Here is a 19641-nt window from a genome sequence, read left to right on the forward strand (position 1 = left end):
CATCGTGATGGCAGCGCTGACAAGCGGGAAGCAATCACCGCGCAGAAAAACGTGATTTTGAAGAGAAAAAAACTTCAGGACCCGAAAAGGGGGCCAGCCTTCCCTCTTCCGATGGCATTGTTTACGAAACAGGACATGAATAGTAAACCGAGGTTTTCACCCGTTACGATACCTCCGCACTCAATAATTATCTACGGAAACTATTTCGGAGTACGTAAATGTTCTCGCTACACGTCGAAGAAGAAGAGAAATGTCGGGTTCGTTTTACCGCAGGCATTTTCATAGAATACCGATCACGGCGCTACATGAAATTAAGCCGTCTTCGTCGTCGTCGTCGCGAGAGAGATACCGAACCACGCCGACGACGTCTATCGATTATAGGGGTGAAGAAAATCCTCGCAGTTACTTTACCAGTGCTTTGTTTGAAAGGCGTACTTAATGGAAAAAATTCTCGACTAAAATGGCGAATCGATAATATCGCGAAAATATCCCTTACGCATACGCGTGCCAGAATGTTCCCGACTATAATCCACGTTCAATCGAAAATGACTGCAAAAAATCTTGGGTTTGGTTTCATGGACCGGTATCACCTTTAACCCGTGGTCTTACTCGATTCATTATCAATTGAGTAAGCCCGCGGGTTTAAGGTAATACCAGTAAAACCTATAAAACCTGTAATACCTATATAACCGGGCCCCGGTTAATAAAAAATGTTTGAAATATTATCAGTATTTAACTAGATCTGAGGGTCTTACAAAATACTTTCAGAGCAGATTATTAAAAAGGGAACATTCCGGCAGCGCCCTTTTGACCCCGATCCTGAATTTAATTGAATTACTCATTAGGAAATGTGTTATATTTCATATAGTCCATTGCTTCAGTTGAATTGATCTATGAATAATTGATATACCCCCCCCCCCCCATAGATAAATGCTGATTAGATTTCATTTGAAATGAGTTAACGATTTAAATGAAACACCGGCTGACACAATGACGACACAATGACGCTGTCGTCGATTGCGAGAGGATGGAGCATCGACTGCCGCAGTAGGTTCCGTCAGCCGCCCCATTGAATATTCACGTTGTGTATGAATCATGGTACCAGCTTGGAGTACTCCCAGTATATATAGGACTAGTATGGCATATTTATTCGGTGGTTAAATCCATAAGCCGCTATCGGTTAATTACTTGTATCGAACTAAAAGGAAAAGCCAGGGGAATAGGTTCATTCGACTGGGGCTCCTTTGTAGCGCATTGCGGATGTTCAGAATAGGAAATTGTGGCCACTATTTCTATGGAAATTTCAGCGGCAAATAGATATTGAACATATGGCGTGCTTTCTCTCGTCAAATCTTATGAATAACGACAGAAAAATTGTGATTTCTGTAATGAGTTCTTTTGCCTTTACCATGAACTTTTACTGAGTTAATTCAAAAATTTACTTTTTTGGCTGTATTCATTGTTAGCTTTTAGTTTTCGGTAATACTGTATTCAAACATAACTTGAATCTTGGAACTCCATTGCGAACTGATAACCGATAGCCCGGAAACAATATTATTGTTATGGCACCCAGTAATTCGTTGAGCTTTTGAAAACTACGCCAGATATTTAACCCCACGAATAATTGCTCGCAAAGTTTTTTTCTCAAAGAGTTAGCTCTCAAAGTTTATTTTATACTACATATTTTATACTGTGCGTGTTTGTGCACCTGAACACATGCGCGAAGCATACCTCAGCTATGAGTAAACGACATAAATTTAGTCAGAGTTAAAAATCTTCAAATCCCAGTGATCTCAAGTGCTACTTACACACAACCATCTGTTTTCAGTAAATACCAGCTCGCCCGATTCTTTATTACCTTACTGATTAGAAATCCCGTACCGAGCCACTGAGCTTGCCAAAGAGCTGCTTCGGAAAGTATTTCAATCCACTCCGCATCTTGAACAGCCAAAACTGAAGTGCTCCGGATTTTTGGTTTACCTTTGTTAGCGATAGGCAGTTTATTTTACTACAAATTAATTCATTGAAAAAATACAAGATAAAATAGAACTTTGAACTCAAGAATTAAAAAGATTTTTCGTAAGCAATGCCCTCGCTCAAAACAAGCTCCAGTTTTCCAACTCAACAAGTCGCCATATTTATGTGAACATATCGCATCAAGTCGTCATGAATACGACGTTTTCACGACAAAATTCATGAATGAAGACAGGTCGACATGAAAGATGAGGGTGCCAGTGATATGACGACTGAGTTTCAAGTCGTCATGAATATGTCGACTTGTCGTAAGGAAAATGGTCGAGAAAACGAATTATGTCATCAAAACGTCACGATATGTCGACATGTTTATGTCGACTTGACGCGATATATCGACATAAATATGGCGACTTGTCGAGTTGGAACGGGACAACTCGAGGCCCTTTATCGCTTCCGTACAAAATGTATATACATTGACGTAATTGCGTTTGCATTTTCATAGCATTCTAACAAGTGTCGCATATAAAAAAATCCTCATATTGATTCACTACTATTACATTGCGGGATTTCTGACATGTAGATACTTCTTTTCTACAAAAATCTGACAGTATATCTGAAATGTACGCGCGACATCGATGGACGTTCGCATTCGAGGTCAAGGTCATGTTGAGGAGACGTGCTCGGAGTCATGTACCCCCTGCGTACTCCTCTATCGGATGCGGAGAGATGTGAATGACATGTAATTTGGTATATAAACCATCGATTATATCGACTGCTACTGGAATACACGTTCGCTAGTCGGAGTGTTCGGTAATCCGCGTAATCCTCGTACGCAGTTGACGAAAACGTCTAGCGCATTCGGATTGTTGCAATTCACTGCTCAATCTAGATAACTATATAGATTGTTTGGAGATTTTTTCGAGGACTTTTTATGGTTATTGTGTGGGGTGTTTCATGTTGATGCGATGATTCTTTCGTTCTAAATTATGTTCGGAAGGTTTTAGCATAGTTTAGATATGAATGATTACAAGGAGGCATTAGATTTAGTATGAGAAAATCTTAACTAAATGAAATAAAAACGTGGCGCATCAGCCATATTGCTTCGATGTGGAAGATAGTTCTGTGAGAAATTAGTGAATTGAGGTTGTTCCTCTGTTAAGGAACATGATCTATCATTAATATTATTGACAAGTAACGCTAATGTGTTTACGTCTCCACATCACCCAACCCGGCAGAGACAGTTTTTTTGTGCTAGTATTGAATATTTCTCAAAATCTACTCCATCTTGTCATTATCTGGACTCGGCTCTCAATCTTCCTCTACTCTACCACCCAAAACTTGATCGACTATATTGTGTTGCTATGTCTACTATTATTTTACATTTTTTGGTTTACCTTTGTCAGCAGTATGAGGTTGGCATTGAGCCAATTCATGTAAAATCGCGGTACGTTTTTTTATGTGAGCATTTTTTGCATTGGTTCTCGGGTTAAACGACGTATAATCGATGCGATTGAAGACATGACGAACCTCCGTCGATGACATGGTCAACTCTGTTTAAATTCGACGAAAAACTGTTTTTGGCGGGAAAATTCTTAGCTCTTGCGTATAAAATTGCAATGACCTCGATTGGGGGGCGTCGTCTCTACGAGCGAATGTGATTGGCTGTTTTTGGGATACACGGGGAATTCCGGCCCTACTAAAATAATTATGGGGAAGCCATTTATGGCGAACGTTTCATTGGACTAAGTGCGAATTTTAAATGCTCATTGCTGGTGAGAATATAATTATTTCACATATCGCCATAGGTATTGTTTCGTTTTAATACCCATTGATTGAGATTGAAGTGAAGCGAGCGTTCACTACACAAGGCCTCCACGTGCGCGGGACGGGAGTGCTAAACATTAGACTGTTGCACACACAAACACACGCTCATACAGACTACTATATGGAGATGCTGTAACGCTGCTTGGCGCGTGCACGTTTTGTATGATAACAGGCTTAATAATCGTCATAGCAGAAGATGAGCGCTGTGTTTTCTGTTTGATAGAAGTTGTAAGAAATTGTAATTTCTTGTGACCTGAAAATACTAAGCAGCAAACTATAGGTATAGGTCGAGGTCTGAATATTGTAGCGGTAAATTCCAGGATTCAAAACGATCTAATACTACGCCCCGGTGTTTTAGCTTCCGCGGCCATACATTGGCAGGCGCCGATCCAGGGCCATACAGTGACTACAGCACAGTGAAAAAGGGCACCAACTGAAAAGGGCCAGTATTAATGCCCAGCGAGCGAGTTTGAGTTTGAGCGCAATCGTATCATGCCACTAAATGTGTCTTCACATTCAATTCGCTTTTAGCCTTTTTTAGGTATTTGGTCAAAATTTGCCATTTCTCGATTAAATTTATAGAGCGACAATAATTTATTTTTTAGAATAGTGCCCTTTTGAGTAAAAAATGCCTTAGATTGCCTTTTATGATTTTGGGCAATTTATTTCATCCACATTTCGCTTTAGGCCTTGTACAGAAAGGCAATTATTTTTTATGACGCACAAATTGTGTGCCCTTTTATTTACTTTTTTCCCGAAACATAAATTTTTCAAGGGCATTTGAAAACTGCGACTACCGCACGTGCTGCATGTGCGATAGTCTGGATCCGCACCTGATTGGAAGAGGTTTCGTTTCCAAGACTCAATATTCAGCCACCCTCTGATATGTGACATCATTTGAATTTTATTTGAATATTTTTTCATATTGTGAAATTATTTTTTTTAAATATAAAATAGTTTCCAATGCCGCGTCTATCTGTACCCTACGAAATTTTGGACGTAGACCATAAACAAATGTTTATCTTTGGTCTTATTTGACTACAAAATAATTCTTTAAGAAAGATAAAATACAATATAAACTTCTAGAACTTTGAAGTCACGAATTAAAAAGATTTTTTCAAGCAATGCCCTTACTCCAAACAACCTCTAGCTTTCAAGGTAAACCACACTTTGCCCATGGGCAATTTATTTTGTCATGAATGCATTTGAAACTAAAAGCGTAAACATAATTATCATTATAGGAAGTCGCCTGTGCGGTGGTTTCCCTTTCCTAGTAAAGCGTCAGATTTGTTGATACTCGTAAATGTATTCAGGGTTTTTAAATCAGTATAAACTAAACTGCATTAACGAATGAACCATTTTCATTGCAGATCAACAGTTTCCCATAGAGTTGGGCGTTGTTGAAAAAGACCATGATTTTCTCGACCGAGACCAGCTACAGTCATTATTCAGGTAAGGTTCGTGGAGCAGTTGCAAAACACACGTTTGTCCATCTAGCTGATCATTTGATCATGAATAAAAAGGAGTTCATTGCCGGGCATAGGTCAGCCTTGCGAGGGCTTGCGATTCACTGCGACGCGACTCACTGCGACCGCGACCGTCGCAACCAACCTACGCGGTCTTGCGACTGGCAGTAACTAGTCGCACACAGTCACTGACAATCGCGTCGCAACCGACTTACGCCCCCACTTTCGACGCAACGTGACAATCGCAAGGTCAACCTGCACCCTGGCTTTAAGCTCAGTGAGATAAGGCGTGATGCAGTTGTATCCGCTGTCAGTGCTGAGTGACAAGTGGGTTCGAGTCCTGCTGGTTGCTTTCAGTGTGCGGGCAACACTTCAAAGGCCGTCCCGTCGTGAGGTTAAATGAATAATCCAAGGGGGTTAGTCTTGGGAAAACCTAGATCCAAGCGACGTAAAGCCAAAAACAAGTCGGGTGCTTGACTTACATTACCGAGCCACATGTTCATACCTGAAGTCGGATCAAAGATGAGATATAATCTAGGTCCAAGAAATCGAAGGAAAAGGCGTATTTCTCGGTTTTTAGAAATAAGATCCCTAGGTAAGGTAATTTTCGCGAATCTGGAAAGGAACATGTCTTAGTAAAGAAGTGAAGATTTCCGTTGTCTCGTGTTGCGTCGCGACAAAATAACAGATTTTTTTCAATGACAGCCTTTTTTCCTGTATCTATCCAGGGACATCGATCATCGTAAACATGATTTCTGTTTACGTACGTCCCATCCCAATTTTAGGATTGCCGCCTCTTTTTTTTTCGTTCGTGTTATAATGTCCAGATATCTCGACGGTAATCGACCGGATATCTCGTGTGGGTTTTCCGGCATTGTAAATATAGGAATTAATTTAACCGTAAAAATCGTGGCTCTCCCGTGACGAATCCGTTGACCGATTACCGAACAATCCCGACGCCGATGTTGACATGCTGACTAGCAGCCGGAGAAAAGATAACTCGATGAATAGCATGAAAGGGCAAGATGTTGTGAATGGATTTGCGTGGTATATCATGTTCGGTTTTCGATTTCTCGAAACCCTATACCGTATTCTAGCAAAAATAAATTTTTCTCGTGAGGTAGAGAGTTTGTAGAATAGGGTGACCAAGATTCTGAAAAACTGGGAACTGTTTTCTCTCAGAGGGTGGGGGTTATACAGGAATTCAATGAAATTTGATAAATCTCTGAAAAACAGAACACGTATTTTCCCGCGAATTGTGTTTCTTTCCCTAATTACGTTCCCAATCTCTTTCATCAACATTACGACTGTAAAATCTAAATTTTATCAAATTCCTATAGAAATAGATCGGCTGAAAGTCAAAATATTTGCTGGATAACAACTCTCTGGTCTTTCCTACCGATGTTCATTACAACACGGGAAAAGTTCATATTTTTAACGGGAACACCCGAGTAAAACCCAGGACCTGGTTTGATAGACTGGTCTTAACTTTAACCCGGGGCTATCTCATATCTTTTTCGATTTAGTTAATCCCAGGGTTAAAGATAATACCAGTCTATAAAACCGGCCCCAGGGAATTAGGAAGTGGCTGGATTGTGGTCACCCTGTGTAGGTTGTATTTTAGTCGTCATAAGTTGGCTAAACGTTTGCCGGTGGAACAATTGTTAATTCTTGGCCGTACCCGGCATAGGGGATGACAACCGCAATTTCCAACGACCGCAAATTACAACACAATGGACTTCAAAGTAAATGTATAAATAATGGTATTTCGGATAGGAAAATTTAGTTCCCATGAAAAACGCTTTTTCCCGCTAATTTTACTCGATTCTCGGAAAAATATCGTGTAGCTGTTCTCGGCACGAGTATCGATCACGTTTTTCCAGTAATCACGATTATTCCTCGTATGCCACGCATTTTCATATCGATAACAATACGTCGCCGGCGGGGGCGACAGATCGCTGATTATTAATTATGAGATGGACGACGAATCGAACTGCCAAATAGAAACGGAGGTCCGGACGGCGTAAATTGGATGCGCGGCATAATTCCCGGCTACCACTGAGGTTGCGCGAGAAAAATATCCCTGGCTTTGATCATCTCATGAAATGAAAACATGACAACATGTTGACGACGAAATTCCGAGAAATTTCGTCATCGTCTTCATCAGGTTTTTTTATCATTCATTTCTATTCTCGATCGTCATCAAGGGAATGACAGTTTTGGAAAGCTATAAAAAAGAAAGTGGAAGGAGCACTAGAATTTTTTATTCGCAAAGGAGTCATTGTTCATGCTATATAGCTTTAGACTAACCAGGAGCCCTTCGTAATTGAGTCCATTGCCGCGATCGCACAAGTATTTTTGGCCCAAGTTAGCCATTTAAACGGGTGACAAATTTCGTCGAACAATAACGTCAGTCCAGGTCATGCTACATTTTATCACCGGTCAAATTATTACCTATAAACTGGTTTTGGAAGTGACTCACATTGCATAAGCATTGTTAAGTATGAGTGAGTGGTTTATGTGTGAACGCGCTCTCTAATTAGGCGCGGGCCAAATTTGAATCTGGTCTGATCCAAACCTATCCGAACCTATCCAAATTGTCTCTATGGGGCCCATGAGGTCAGAGTTTGTCCTATATAAGTGTCACCACAGTTAGGGCAGTGATGCTCTTTTTAAGTGTAAGACGCTGGATTGCCCATTCTCACGTGTCCACGTCTTTTCTGCCATTAATTTTCAAACTTGAGGCTTCAGTACTTATTCAATTTTTAAACTTGAGAGTACTTATTGAATATTGTTCCAGCATCTACTTACCGTATATGTTATCCATAAGAGTAGTTTTTTAGTTAACATGTAGGTACGCTCTATGTCGCGGTTATATTGCGCAATTGATGCCAAGTATAAATATAGAATCGTCTTTTTTTATCTCGTCATTCCCGATGGGTGTGGTCTGATGTATTTTGTATGTAAAGATGCATTGAAATGAACGCGACAGAAATAGAAAATAACTTCACACGTAGGTACCGGGTATTTGAAGGCTGACAGTATTTCACGTCCCTCGTCCGATGTATTCATTTCGGTTTATAACGAGAGTTTTAATTAGATTTAATCAATCAAATTGTAAGTAAAGCCGGGGTTTAAGATCAACGTTGTATCGGTGACTGGCTTTCCGCTGACTGCTGACGACCGACTGTCACGAGCTTTGTATCGTCCATTCTAGTAGATCCGAGTCCACCTATCACAATAGGCAACAGTTGGCAACTGTTCCTGATTTTCAGTATTCGGTACTACTCTATAACGAGAAATACTGATTTCTTTTGGTTGATGCATACAGAAATATCTAAGATGTTACTGAGAGTCTGACTGTGGATTACTGATTTATTCGAACATTTCCCTTCATATATCAATGACAATGAGATTTTACTGAAGAAATAATTATAAGAACGCAACTATCACAATCTTCATGATGATAATGAGTTTATTTACATGTTCAAACGTTTCGATCGATTTCGACTCATCTCTTCGAGTCCTTTTCAAGAAATGACATGACAAGATACAAACTATGTATAGTATACTGTTACTAATTACAGAGAATATCATGCAGGCGTGAAGTGGCCTAGTTTACAAAGTACAAATGGATTATAAACATATCAAAATACGTTCAGTAAAAATGAGACACCATGTGTGGAAAGTTGTTTGTTAATACTTGGTTTTTTGGATTTTATATATAATGCCTCTTCGATGGTGATTTCAAAGTCATTTTTTCCAGAATCAACGAATCGTTTTTCTTGGATGAATCAATTATCAAACTGAAAACTGGAATGATATATGAGTAGAAAAATGAATTTAAAGTGTATATGTTCGGTGGGTGCTGTGATATGTTCGGATTTGGGCATAAAAATTCAGTCCAAAGTTCATTAAAATTCTGTTCAAAGTTCATCGAAAATGAAGTAATTTTGACTAGGTAAGAGTGCTCGTCACGCCATCTGGTGGGATAACTGGTCTCGCAGTATCCTCATTAAACGAGCGTTCCCGTCGGTCTAGACGTGATCAGGTATCAAAAAAGTTCTATCGACATTCGGTATTATTTTCTGATTAGTTCGGATAGTTCGCTAACGCCTGATTTCGAACTGAAACTAATAAAACCTGTCCGACCTCGACCGGGGGGGGGGGGAGGGGGGGGGGTAAAACGAGACCGAACTCATCGGGCGAACCGCGTCATAAACAAGCTGTTTTTGTTTTCGATGTCGCGACGTCGTCGTCTGGCAGTCGTTCGATTCGGGATCACGAGAGATCGGCTTTGGCGAAACGCGGCGAAATCGTAGAAAATCTCTGTGTACCCAACATGTCGGCGGCGCGCGCGAGACGCCGCCGGTATTCGCTTACATCGAAGAAACATATCCATCAATCAAAGCTTCTCATTAGACTTCATCGGCTTCCCGAAGTCGAATTCGATGATATCGTTTTGATGATAACCGGCCCCGTAGCCAAGGAGGAAGCGATAGGCTTGAACGGTCCACATTTCTTCGAAATATCAAGAAAAATACTATCCCTTATATATCTATTTGTTTAGCAATACGAACGACTTGAAAATAAAGTCACCATATACGTATGTACGTATGTATATCGCCTGAGAGTGCATCTTCCGGTTGCTATTTTTCCTAAAAGTTCTGGTTAAAGCGACTAAACCCCCGAGCGAGACGTATACTTTTGTGAATGTCGCATCCCCCTAAAGATAACAACGCTTCAAGAAACAATTTGCTTCAAAAGAAGCTGTTTTGAAAATTTTCCTGGCTGCCCCTAACCCCTTAAGGACTTTTTGTCTACAGCGCTTGTGTTCATGTTCCAAATATGTGTAGATCTCGGATTTTTTGGACCCCCTTATTCAAACTTCCCGGATTGCCCCCCCCTCTGTAAAGGCATATGTTGATATATGAATATAGGTGTATATATACCATAAACCTAACAGCATGGATGCAACCTGACTCTTTCAAAATAATTCATGAAAGCTTAATCGTTAATAACACATCAACGTATAAAACCTAAAATCTACAAAGGCAATAGCAATATAAGTTACGATACCGGATTTAATCAATTTTAAGATACAAACTATTCATGCGATGACGATTTTGTTGAAATTCTTCTACAAAACGATATGCCGCGCAACACGAATGTATTAAACGTTGTAATGGCTGAATAGAGTAATAATGAATATATATATAAAAGGGCATCGAGAATAATGGTGATTATCTACGTATTTGGCCTATGTCGTCTGTTATAAGGATGGTTAACCGTTTGCCATCTTTGCCGCCATGCTCATCAACAGGTTATGTACTGTACGCTCCTATACTGGCGATGACGACGACGACGACGTTGTTGATCATAGGCTTTCCTGCGGGATCAGGATGTTCGGTTGCCTAGCGACGTATTCGCTTTAAATGTGAAGGGTTGTCGGCGCTGCGCAGAGAACTCTGTGACATGTCTCCGCGGCGACGGCGAGCTCGCTGATTCTCCGCGTTCGTGCTCAGTATTATGATCGAAGTTGTATTTGTGGGATGCTTTCCGGTCAAAAAGAGGTGAGTGGGATGAAATGAAATGAACAGACGGTAAAGAAGAGGCGGTCGGCAGACGTGTAATCAATCGGGTTTTTTTTTGTATTCGTGCGGGAATCTTTTTACTCTCTTCGTCGAAATAAAGCTTTGTCGGTGTTCTATTTCGAATGATGCTAATATATACGGGTAAAAAAAACAATTGTTGAAAACTTTTCATGTTCTTGCGTCGAAGATTGAATTTACGCTTTGATTTGAATGACATTTCGATATTTGAGTTACGATGACCTGTTGGCGGTGAAGTCCGTCCTCGATATGGTACAAATAAGCATTTCACAGATTTGACAGAGTTTTCTATAAAAAAACACCTTTCAGCTCTGAAGCCCCACCTTCCTCTAAATAGCAAATTTCACGAAGATGTGTTGAACATTTATTGTTTTTTATCTTGAAATAGGGATTGTCTGCTTGATATGTTTGATTGGTAGATAGATTTCAATTAATTTTTTAATTGGGCTCGTAGAAAGTACATCGGATGTGTCAACAAACAATTTTAATTTTGAAATCTATCTTTGGTGACAGTTAACCCCTTCTCTTTCCACAGTGTAAGAGAAGAGTACAGAGACGCAACCTGATTGCCAAAGGTATATTTCCTGACATGATTGTTTGATTGACAGTTTGAAGTTGACAAGCAATTAGTCGAAATTAGCCCTCAACGCGGCTATTGATGGAAATTATCGATTTATCGATTATAGATATGGCAATTGACGAATAACTAATTACGCCGTACTTATCGGGTCAATTAAGGTGACACATCAGTTGTTTGGCTTTTTGATAAGTTAACTTGGACGAGACTTGAACCGAGCGATTAAGAAAATTATCGCCGGTCATTTCTTATAAGTAGTAATTGTCGTATGGAAAAATGTCTATTATCGATCCACGTTCATCATGGTGGTCGTGTCCTCTTCAGGCGGGGACATTCGATTCAATCGAGCTTGTAAAATCTACGATGACTTCTTCTTTTTGTAAGTAGTTCAGCGTAGATATTTTGGACATCGCTGGTTATTGTTTTTTGTTGGTAGATGAAAGGAACTTGTATCGGTCGGATAAGAAAGCAGTTGCGTAGAATGTTTACTGATATGCTTTAGTGTCATGTGATAATATTTTATGTTGAGTTCAGATCTGAAGGTGGTGCGAAAAGTAGATTTTCACACTTCGTAGGGGAGGCCGGTTTTAAGAGGCTTATCGTAGGGGAGGCCCATTTTAAGAGGCCTATGGAGACAAGGAATTTCAACTGGAAGATGAAGTGTTGACGACGTGTGAGACGTGCTCTCGAAAAACGAAACAGTTATTCTCGTCGTTGGAACGGGATTCGTAGAATTGCGTAAAATTTTCCAGCCGGATCTGAATATTTAGGCATATTTCAGGAATCGAATTTCAGATATTTTATCAACTGACGACGGAACCGATGCTGCCCTACATTTATGAACGGTCGTGTAAACATAGGAGTATAACATTCTGGGGGGCTGAGATATGTCACCCGAATAAACCAGGAAGTGTATGCGCGGCTTCTGTCGGCTGCGGTTAACCTTGCGGGTCAAGTACGGTGCTTCCTTATTGTTCAGGATGTGATCGGTTTTCGCCATTAAAGACTTGATAATGTTTTTAAGGAGTTCCTGAACGTGTTGGATATCTCTCGGGGAAATGAGACATCTCGTATATTGGTAATGCGAGCGCCGATCTCCCCGAACGGAATGAGCTCTAGGTCATAGCATCTACGCAATTAGTTAACTGCTACGATGCATTTCTGGTTGTGATATAAGTAGCTGTCGGCAGAGGTTTATTCATTTAACAGGATACATTTTCTTTCTTGTAAAACGTGGTCGGCCCTGGCAAAGCTGAAAAATTTCTTAACAGAAATATGTCTATAAGTTTGTCTTTTTGATCTTAAAATAGGGATTGTCCCCATTATTTATTTATTTGGCTGGTAAATTTTGTTTGATTTTTCGATTGAGTGTCCCTTACAGACCCACCACACCTGCCGGGAGCGAAACAGGGGGTTTAACCATAGTTCATGAATTAGACTACCTGAGTTAGAACAATATCTGTACCCAGTTCTGCAGTTGTGAGTAATGATTTGACTCATCGAAAATGAACTGATTTTAACTCACAGTTAACTATAACTCATAACTGGAACTGGATCCTGAACTGTTGCCGATCGATAATGATATCCTATTGTCATTTTCAGACGTTTGAATACCCTGAATCGATGTACGACTATGAAGATTGATACGTCATCCAGGAAGGCTGTCAACGACGTCACTGTAAGTTGAAATTGATTTATAAGTTGTCTGATTTTGAGCCAGTAGTGGTCATTTAGAATTTTTCGGTTTAGTAAGACAACGTTTTGATACTTGTGTTGCATATCGTCTAAAGCCACGATCACACAAACATCTTTGGTGCGGGCAAACTTTGGCATGTGCCAAGTTCGCCTAGAACAACTGTTCACACGGGTGCCAAATGGCCCCAAGTCTGCGGGCAAATTTTAACACTGGTGAAATTATTATGTTTAAATTGCAACTGGTCGCGGAAGTGGCTCACTTCACTTAAGTAATGAGTGAGGGGTTTACGTATGGACGCACTCTCTGATTAGGCCTGGGCCAAACTTGACTCATGCCTGATCCGTGCCAATTTTGCCTGGGCCAAATTGTCTCCATTGTCGCTTTGCAAGTTCATCAAAATAGAGAAAAGTATCTATGATTAACTGTTAGCATATAAGTACTTCACCAGTGGTATTAGCATCATCCTGTTAACTGGAATCTCTGGGGAGTAAAGTGATAAATGCCGAGTAAGGAAAAGGCAGCTTCGTTAATTGTATAATGATAATACTAGCGTTGTTCTCGATAATCATGCGTCATTTCAACGTATTTCAGCAAGACGAGTCCGACGACGAGGACCAGTGCGCGTTGAGCGACAAATGGAAATTTCAACGCAGCAACCATCGATGGTCGCGTAAAGAGCTGGAAGATACGCCGCCGATTCCCGTCGTGGTCGTCGATTCGAGCGCGAGCCAGCCGCAGCCGATTACTTCGTGTAGCAGTCACGACAGCGTGCTCACCGACAACGACAGCTCCGGCCACGTCGACGACAGTCCGAAACTGACGCCGAAATCGTTGCCGCTGATGTCGCATCTGTCACCGGGCGACGGTCTCGACGTCGGCTCGCGGCTACACCCCGACGACGCTGATGACGACGACTTGACGAGTCCGCGGCTGCGTCGTGCGGCCAGCGAAAAGATCAAAGGCGCGAAAACGTTTTTCAAACGCATGGAAAGTTTGAAGGGTAACAAACGCAAGAAGAACAATAACAACGGCGGCAAACAGCAGCATATATCGAAAGAGGGCATCGGCAGTCCGACGCTGACCGATGTCGAGGATATGCAAGCGCGAATCGAACGATTAAATTGCGTCGATATTTGTTCGGCCGACGAAATGTCTCCGCCGCTGTCTCCATCTTTAGGGCAATATTCGAGCGTGAAGGCGTTTTCGGACACAGACTGTTCACCCGTTCACGAAAGGTACGGTCTAAACGCGGCGGCCGCCTCCGAAAATACGTTGAATCCGAGTCGCAGCGACAGCGAAAGTCTCGGTTCGCAAATTCGCCATAAACGCAATTTAAGCGACCTAGCCGGCGCCACCGGTTACACGGACATGTCTCGCGAGTTTAGGATTCCTAAGGTGCTATCCAACGGATATATCGAGGCCGGCAGCGGCAGTTTGAACTATCGCACGGGCAGTTTTAATCTCGGCAGCGACTCCGCCGAGAAGGACGAGATGCTCGATCGCGTGCGCCGACGCACGGAGTCGACGCACTCGCAGTGCCCGCGCGAGCACCGCGTCAGTTTCTACGATAACGTCACGCCCGACGAGCCCGACCCGCAAAAAGAACTCGACAAAGTGCTCGAGGACTTATTCCAGAATATAAACAGCCTAGCGAATTTCGGCGGCGAGGATGGCGAAGATTCGAATTTGAACAACGAGTTAGCGACGACTAGTAAACCGGAGGAGAGTTCCGACGATGCATTTACCATTCCAGGCATTTCTATAGATTCCCCTGAGAAGACTAGTAGTCCAATAGAAATCAAACCTCCTAGGCATAGTCATACAAGTGAAGGTTAGTCGAGTCGATTTTACGTAATAATCAAATCAGTCCTCGAGACATCGCCGCTTATCCTTAGAGTACTTGTTATGTTAATTGAGTTTTGCAGTCCTACGTATATGTGAACGTCTTTCAATGACTGGTAAAGGCTAAAATGGCTAATACAGTTTTCTTTAACCCTTTCAGTGCTGACTAATTGATACCCTTAAGTGCTGGTGATAATTTGAAAAGTTTTAGAGATTCCCCCAGCATTTCTCTTCAGTGCATCTAGGCCGTGGTGTATGTTAGACAGGTGTTGCCATCTTTCAATAGAGATAAAAACCAATTACTATTCACATCAATGCACTGCTATGCGGTGTACTAGCACAGTCCATCACGGATTTGTACACTGCACTGTGGTGTAGATGCACTGAAAGGGTTGATACCTATCAATCCTCTTTAGACGCAAGGCAACAATTTTGCTACACGAACAAATGAATAGTTGACTTTTTGTTGTCTTTTTCAGAAGGAATTCAATTTGATTTTGATCAAACAGACGAATCGGCTGTATTCGAAGGCGATAATGTAGAAAGTCCTTGCTCCGATGTGCAAATCACTCGACACATGGTGGTCTCGACAACCGACACATCCTCGGCTCCGGAAACAGTCAGCGACCTCGAATCTCCTCTGTCGCCGGAAGACGGGTCTGAACAGTCGACGTCCAGTGCGAGGGAACGTCGCGATTCCGGTGTTGGGTCTTCACTAACTAGAACGCCTAGGTAAGAAATTGACAAAGTTATGGTGAAGAATATCCGAACCCAGTCATAAACCGGGCTGGCCATTTTACCTGGAAAAGCGGTAAAACTCAGAGAATCAAAAATAATCAGGAAAAACTTATGGAATTTGGATAATGCTATTGACTACATGCTTCTTTATCAGTACATGATTCAATGAAAGATAATTGAATTGTAACTTTTTAAACCTAGAAATTTCTCTGATCCACTAATTTTGTATAATCACGTGGGATAATCAGGGTAAATTCAAGAGATTTGTAAATGGGCGGAAAGTGGCGCCACCTGGTGAGGTACTTTCTATTTCGGTGACAAACATTCCACCTAAAACGTTTTCGGTTCTATTCAGTAGCGAACGACGACGGCCGAGAATTCGCTGGCACAGTTTCCAGAAGTCGCATCGTCCCAGTCTCGGAAGCAAAAACCTACAAATATCGAGTCATTCGGCCGGACAGCTGATGGTCTTACGCAAGCTCGCACTGCTTAAACTTACAGGCATCATGGATAAATATTCACCGTCAAACAGAACAGGCTGGAGTTGGTAAGTGTTATTCACACCAATCTATAGACTTAATGGCAGTACCTTTGGGGGACATCTTTCACATTTCTTGCTCCCACCCTTTGGAATGCTCAACCCAAAAATATTTGTCTAAAAACCGGCTCCTAAAAACATACCTGTTCACTGGATTACTTTAAAGCACCTTTGAACATTGAATCAGGGAAAATGGGCGCTATATAATAGTATTTCATCATCGCGCTTGAAATTATAGTTTATTCAGATATCCTGAAATTGCGCTTGTCTCGAACATTTTTGTGTATTAGTGTACTTCTTAGTAGGCTTTAGTTTAAGAAATCAGACTTTTGAAAGGTTAGCTCAAACCTAGGGCAACAGTCATTTGAAGTCATTGATGTTTTGTTTGGTATATTGATTTTGACACATGAGTACACTTGTTTTTGTATTGGCCTAATGTAAACCATGTATTTGCCACGATTACATGTGAGAACATAACTACAAAATTACCCTGATTAATTTCATCGAGGGTCAACGTATCGAGGCACTCCTCGGGTCAAGTTGACAAATTTTTCCATAAGTACGAAAATTACGAATAACGACGATCCTTGAGGTGTTAATACCGCGGCACTTCTATCATGAAATGATGCATTTGGTTTTTTTTGTTATTTCAGGACGATGCCGAAGTTCATCAAGCGATTCCGCGCTCCCGACTACAAAGATAAGAACGTTTTCGGCGTGCCGCTGCTCGTCATGTTGCAGCGAACAGTACAACCGCTGCCTCAGTGTATTTTGTACGCGATGCGACATTTACGCCGGACAGCGCCCGAACAGGTCGGCATATTCCGTAAATCGGGCGTGCGCTCGCGGATACAGAAACTGCGCAATCAACTCGAATCGAATCCCGACATGATCGACTTCGAATCGATACAAGAGTACGACGTCGCCGATCTTTTGAAGCAATATTTCCGAGAGCTGCCGGAATGTTTACTGACGAACAAATTCTCGGAGATATTTATCAGCATTTACACGTGTAAGTTCGATATTGTCTGAAATTCAACTCGATCTATGCGCTCTAAGAAGAATTTCAGTAAAATGAACAATTTTGTATCGTTATTTCAGACCTACCTCCCGACCAGCGACTTGAGGCCTGCCAGTCAGCCATTATGTTGATGCCCGATGAAAATCGAGAGGTTCTTCAGTCGTTGTTGCTATTTTTGAGTGATCTTGCACAGCATTCCGAGAAAAATCAGGTACAAAATATTCACCAAGTCTCAAATAACGAAACTGAAGATGGATTCGACATTTTATTCGAACTTTTTTTTCTGTCGTTCCAGATGAATGCAAGCAATCTTGCCGTCTGTTTTGCTCCGTCTATCTTCAACATTCTGCGAAACACGGATAACCGTTCGGCGTCGAATAGCCCGAAAAGAGGTCGTAAACATACGGGCGGTATCCCGGACCAGAAAGAGCTCGTCGAACAGAAAGCCGCCCACGAGTGCCTGACGCAAATGATCACTGAATGTAAAAAGTTCTTCATGGTAAGCATTTCATAAACTAATTCTTCATGATGTTATTTGCACCCGATGAAATTACTACCTAATACTGTGAAGTCGAAACACAGTTATAATATGGATAGATTTTAAAGCATTGGAAGATTAGGAAATCAGAAATCTAAATTAGAAAACTAACTAGGAAGGTTTATTGACCCCTTGAAAATTGAAGCATATATTGCTTGATATTGTCAACAATAAATAGCATAATAAGCATCAATAGTGCACATCCTCTCAAAAATATTTATTAAGATTATTCGACAAAAAAAAATAAGAGTTATGAAACATATTCAATTACGAAATATACCAGGTACGCTAGAATTCACAATTTTAATTGTTATTTTGAAACGCCAATATTGATTACGTACATCAACTTATACAGATACCCTTAAATAATGCATACTGTGTATCAATGTATATAAACATTATCGTAACGGTTTTTATGGTGACAAAAAATCCTCTGGAATATGTAGATACTATGCAAAATAGATACGTAGAATCTGCATTAAATCAGTATCGATTCGAATCTGATTTGATCGCGATTCATTCCTTTGCTAAGTCGATTCACTGCTTCGAACGATTCTGAATTCTTCGAAACCATTCCAGATCCCGGAAGATGCGTTAAAGAAATGCCGTTTTTCGTACATCGAACAAGGTGATCCGTCGACTTTAGAAGAACTTTGTAAGACGCTGAGCGACGGAAAGCCGAACTATCCTTCGTACATCGAATCGTGCATCCAGGGTGTCTTAAAGGTGAGGAAGTGTAAAGATTTCGAACGAGTTTGATTTCTAAAGACCCAACTTAGCCATTTACATTTCAGTTCTTTTAGTCTTTGTTCGGTTTATCGCATGTTTAATGTCGATCTCGCTTGTTTTTAAAAGGAATCTCGCGAGAAATTTAAAGGATGGGTCTCGATACCGAGTGAGACGGATGTTGATTTGTCGTATAAGAAAGTTGGCGACGGGCATCCGCTGCGACTGTGGAAATGTGCATTAGATGTACCGGCCCCGCCGATTGAAGTTCTGAATAGAGTATTACGCGAAAGGTAAGCACCTATTTCAACAGTTTTCTAGTAAGAATAAATACATTCTAGCATTCTTTCTTCATTCAAAGCACACTGAAGAAACGGCCAAATTTCATCCCTTAGGATATTTTTTGTTTTTCATTTCCAAAAGCTCTTATATAATTGATTATGCCGAAAAGATTTTCTTCGTCCAGAAGAGGTCATTCATGAACTAATTGAAATTTTTCTATCCAAATTTTAAAAAAACGTAGCATCGTGTTGGTTTCCCAAATTTCTTTCTATCTAAGCTTATAGACTCTTAAAGACTGCTGAGCTATATGGTTCTTCTTAGAAAAACGTATCTACATGATGTAACGCTCTTACAGACGACTGCTTGGCTATATGGTTCTTCCAGAAAAATATATCTACGTGATATAACTTCATCGTCACACTTTGATGCCCTATCTCTTATATGTCATTATTTCTAGGCATTTATGGGACGAAGATCTGCTGAAATGGCGAATTGTCGAACGACTGGATAAAGAGACAGAGATTTTCCAGAATGTGCGAAACAGTATGGCTCCACACCCTACAAGAGACTACACGACCCTCAGGTAAAGACATACGCAACAGACACGACTGCCATCTGGATTGATATGGTAGAACTAACTCATTATATGTCGTGTGCAACGAGCACATAAGAATATCTAGCTATGATATAAGATGGATTTCTGATTATACCCAATGCTTAAGACTTTGATGCGTTACCTGATTTAATGCACTAGCCTGAAAGGGATCTATGAATCCACTCCTGATACTTAGATAACACATTGCAATG

At 41.0% G+C, this 19641-nt stretch overlaps 1 protein-coding gene across 2 annotated transcripts in view; it reads left to right on the forward strand.

Moving 5' to 3' along the window:
• The window catches only part of LOC141906408 (rho GTPase-activating protein 7-like), a 104383-nt gene that overhangs the window by 80998 nt on the left and 3744 nt on the right, over positions 1-19641 (forward strand). The window contains exons 4-14 of one of the 2 annotated variants that reach the window (XM_074795686.1): positions 5169-5250; positions 13056-13131; positions 13741-14980; positions 15471-15723; positions 16085-16276; positions 16921-17279; positions 17369-17499; positions 17584-17787; positions 18406-18552; positions 18682-18845; positions 19292-19417. In XM_074795686.1, coding sequence (XP_074651787.1) covers positions 5169-5250; positions 13056-13131; positions 13741-14980; positions 15471-15723; positions 16085-16276; positions 16921-17279; positions 17369-17499; positions 17584-17787; positions 18406-18552; positions 18682-18845; positions 19292-19417 — 2974 coding nt within the window. The remainder of the gene's footprint in view (positions 1-5168; positions 5251-13055; positions 13132-13740; positions 14981-15470; positions 15724-16084; positions 16277-16920; positions 17280-17368; positions 17500-17583; positions 17788-18405; positions 18553-18681; positions 18846-19291; positions 19418-19641) is intronic. The other variant, XM_074795687.1, reaches the window with a different exon arrangement.

Source organism: Tubulanus polymorphus, chromosome 5, assembly GCF_964204645.1.
Source record: "Tubulanus polymorphus chromosome 5, tnTubPoly1.2, whole genome shotgun sequence".
NCBI lineage: Eukaryota > Metazoa > Nemertea > Palaeonemertea > Tubulaniformes > Tubulanidae > Tubulanus > Tubulanus polymorphus.